General features: G+C 44.9%; 1 protein-coding gene across 1 annotated transcript; it reads left to right on the top strand.

Moving 5' to 3' along the window:
* The first annotated feature begins 1,773 nt into the window (after positions 1-1,773).
* Positions 1,774-2,570, top strand: LOC132525182 (E3 ubiquitin-protein ligase RNF113A-like). The gene has a single exon (XM_060157719.1). The coding sequence runs from the start codon at positions 1,774-1,776 to the stop codon at positions 2,512-2,514; it is 741 nt and encodes a 246-aa protein (XP_060013702.1). The 3' UTR covers positions 2,515-2,570.
* Positions 2,571-2,796: the final 226 nt, after the last annotated feature.

The raw sequence follows: 2,796 nt of genomic DNA, 5'->3' as shown, positions 1-2,796 counted from the left end.
AAAAGTATCAGTCAAAGCCAGCATAGAAGCTGATGTACAAGACTAATCTTCATGACAAACATAAGACTGAACAACTTATTTTGGTCTACACATCTAATATCTCATTATAGGTACATCAGTTAAATACTGAATATCCTTGTACTTGTCAAGGATTTTAGTTGAAAATTGAAGAAGTTATCATTGACTGGGAATGATAGGGGCCAGGAATTTATTCAAAGGGTAGCATATATCTCAGACTCACCAGGATGATTGAAGAACCAGGTTCAAGGCCAGCCATGTATGGTGTGCATTGCAACACAGCAGCCCTGTTGAAGATCTGCAGCCAGGAGCAACATACAAAACATGCCACATCATTGGCCTGGGGAAGACACCATTGGTTCTTCCACCAAACACAGCATTGTATTACCAAGCACTGACTGCCACCATTATTAACGCAGTTTCTGATCTTCCTGTAGCACTGCAGCCAGAGAGTTCCCCAAGAGTCCTAAATTGCAGTAAAGGCTAGGAAAGTAAGGATTGGGCATTTTCAGTTTCTGTAGTAGGAGGCATCTCAACGTCTCAACAAGATTCAGAATGGGAACAAGGGAGATTCCCCAAACGTAAGAAAAAATGGGTCAGGTGATGGGTAACCATAAGGGAAAGATAAATACATACTACAGTCTCATATCCAAAGCTTACAGTGAACTGATTTTCAAGCATCAGACTTGAACATGAATTCACAAAACCAGAATGTGCCGTCATGCATCTAATGACCTCCTGTGTTTGATCACTTCTAAATTCAAATTAAAGCAGGTAACAATACAGAAGATATTGAGGTTAAATATATCAATATCTAATTTGATCATTAAATGAAATGAAAATGCCTTAAGGAATTTTTAAAGACTGATTTCCTTGGTCAGATCACCAAATGGCATGAAGAAATGCCTGGTTTAATCTATCCCATTGTCCCATTAGATTTAATTAAAGCCGTATCAACTACCTGCCAAAAAAATAAGTAATACCTTATTTGGGGCAACCAAATAACTAGAGTTTGGGGTAAATATTAGATGTCATTACAATAAAGGGAGAATAAAAATCCCAGACCTTAGATTATCAGAGTCTACCACTTAAAATAGCCATACAACTAGTATTTTGCCTTCTTCTGTATCAGGCTGTGTGCTAAGCACTGGGAGTTTTTTTTCTTTTTGTTTTTTAATGATTAATGAGGAATCCCGGAAAGAATTTATATTCTGCAGAGGAGTTAAGGAATAAAGACATGTAAATAAACTAATTATAAAAAATAAATAAATAAACTAATTATAATAAGTTGTAACAGGTGATCTAACAGATGTGCTATGTGTTGAATTGAGCCCACCCCCCCAAAATTTATATGTTGAAGCCCTAGCTCCCATTACTTCCGAATGTGACCTGATTTGGAAATGGGATCATTGCTGATGTAATTAGTTAAGACGAGATCAAACTGGAGTAGGATGGGTCCCTAATTCAATATGACTGCTGTCCTGATAAAAAGAACACCATGTGAAAAGACAGACAAACACACAGGGAGAAAGCCATGTGAACACTGGAGTTATGCTACCACAAGTCAAAGAACTATGGCCACTCGTGCTCCCGCAGTGTCCATGGCCACGCCTTTTTCCGCAACTGATTTTGCACGCACGTGCGGTGGAGCGCACTACGTGCAGTGACGTGAAGAAGCCCCGCCCCACCCAGCAGGCCACAGCCGTTTGGGAACCCGAGACTCTTAAAACGGCAGAGCAACTTTTTCCAGGAAAGATGACAGACCAGATGTGCACCTTTCTTTTCAAAAAGCCTGGGCGAAAAGGGGCTACAGGTCTCAGAAAGCGCCCGATCTGCCACCAAGAGTCCGGAGACGGCAGCAGCAGCAGTGATGAAGGCAGCGCTGTGGTTAGCCGGAAAAAGAAGCGGGCGACCCACAATCCGATGATACAGAAGACCCCTGGCAGTGGTAAACAGAAGGCAGCTTATGGTGACCAGAGTAGCCAGGAGGAAGAGAACGAGCCCGAGAGTCTCGGCGTGGTCTATAAGTCCACTCGCTCAGGGAAACCCGTGGGGCCAGAGGATATGGGTGCGACTGCTGTCTACGAGCTAGACACAGAGAAGGAGCGTGACGCACAAGCCATCTTTGAGCGCAGCCAGAAGATCCAGGAGGAGCTGAGGCACAAGGAAGATGACAAGATCTATCGGGGAATCAATAATTATCAGAAGTACATGAAACCCAAGTATACATCTATGGGCAATGCTTCCTCCAAGATGGTGAGGAAAGGCCCCATCCGAGCTCCCGAGCATCTGCGTGCCACCGTGCGCTGGGATTACCAGCCCGACGTTTGTAAGGACTACAAGGAGACTGGCTTTTGCGGCTTTGGAGACAGCTGCAAATTCCTCCATGACCGTTCAGATTACAAACATGGCTGGCAGATCGAACGTGAGCTTGACGAGGGTCGCTATGATGTCCATAAGGATGAAAACTATGAAGTGGGAAGCGATGAGGTGTAAATACCGTTCAAGTGTTTCATCCGTCACCAGACCTTCCAAAACCCAGTTGTCACCAAGTGCAGGCTGTAAGGCCAACTGGCCCGAGGCAGGGGAACGCAATCAGACTCACAGGTTGCATCAGACCAAAACTTTCCGGACCACCCAGTTCCAGAAACTGACCTGGAGACTTTCCGGACCACCCAGTTCCAGGAACTGACCTGGGGACTTTCCACCCGGCCCAGCCTTCCCGCCTTTCGAGGGGCGGGACTAACGGTCCCAAGACTGATGCAACCGGCACCAGAT

This window comes from Lagenorhynchus albirostris, chromosome 9 (assembly GCF_949774975.1).
Source record: "Lagenorhynchus albirostris chromosome 9, mLagAlb1.1, whole genome shotgun sequence".
Lineage (NCBI taxonomy): Eukaryota > Metazoa > Chordata > Mammalia > Artiodactyla > Delphinidae > Lagenorhynchus > Lagenorhynchus albirostris.
Note: the sequence above shows the minus strand (reverse complement) of the source record. Positions and strands in the feature narration are given on the sequence as shown.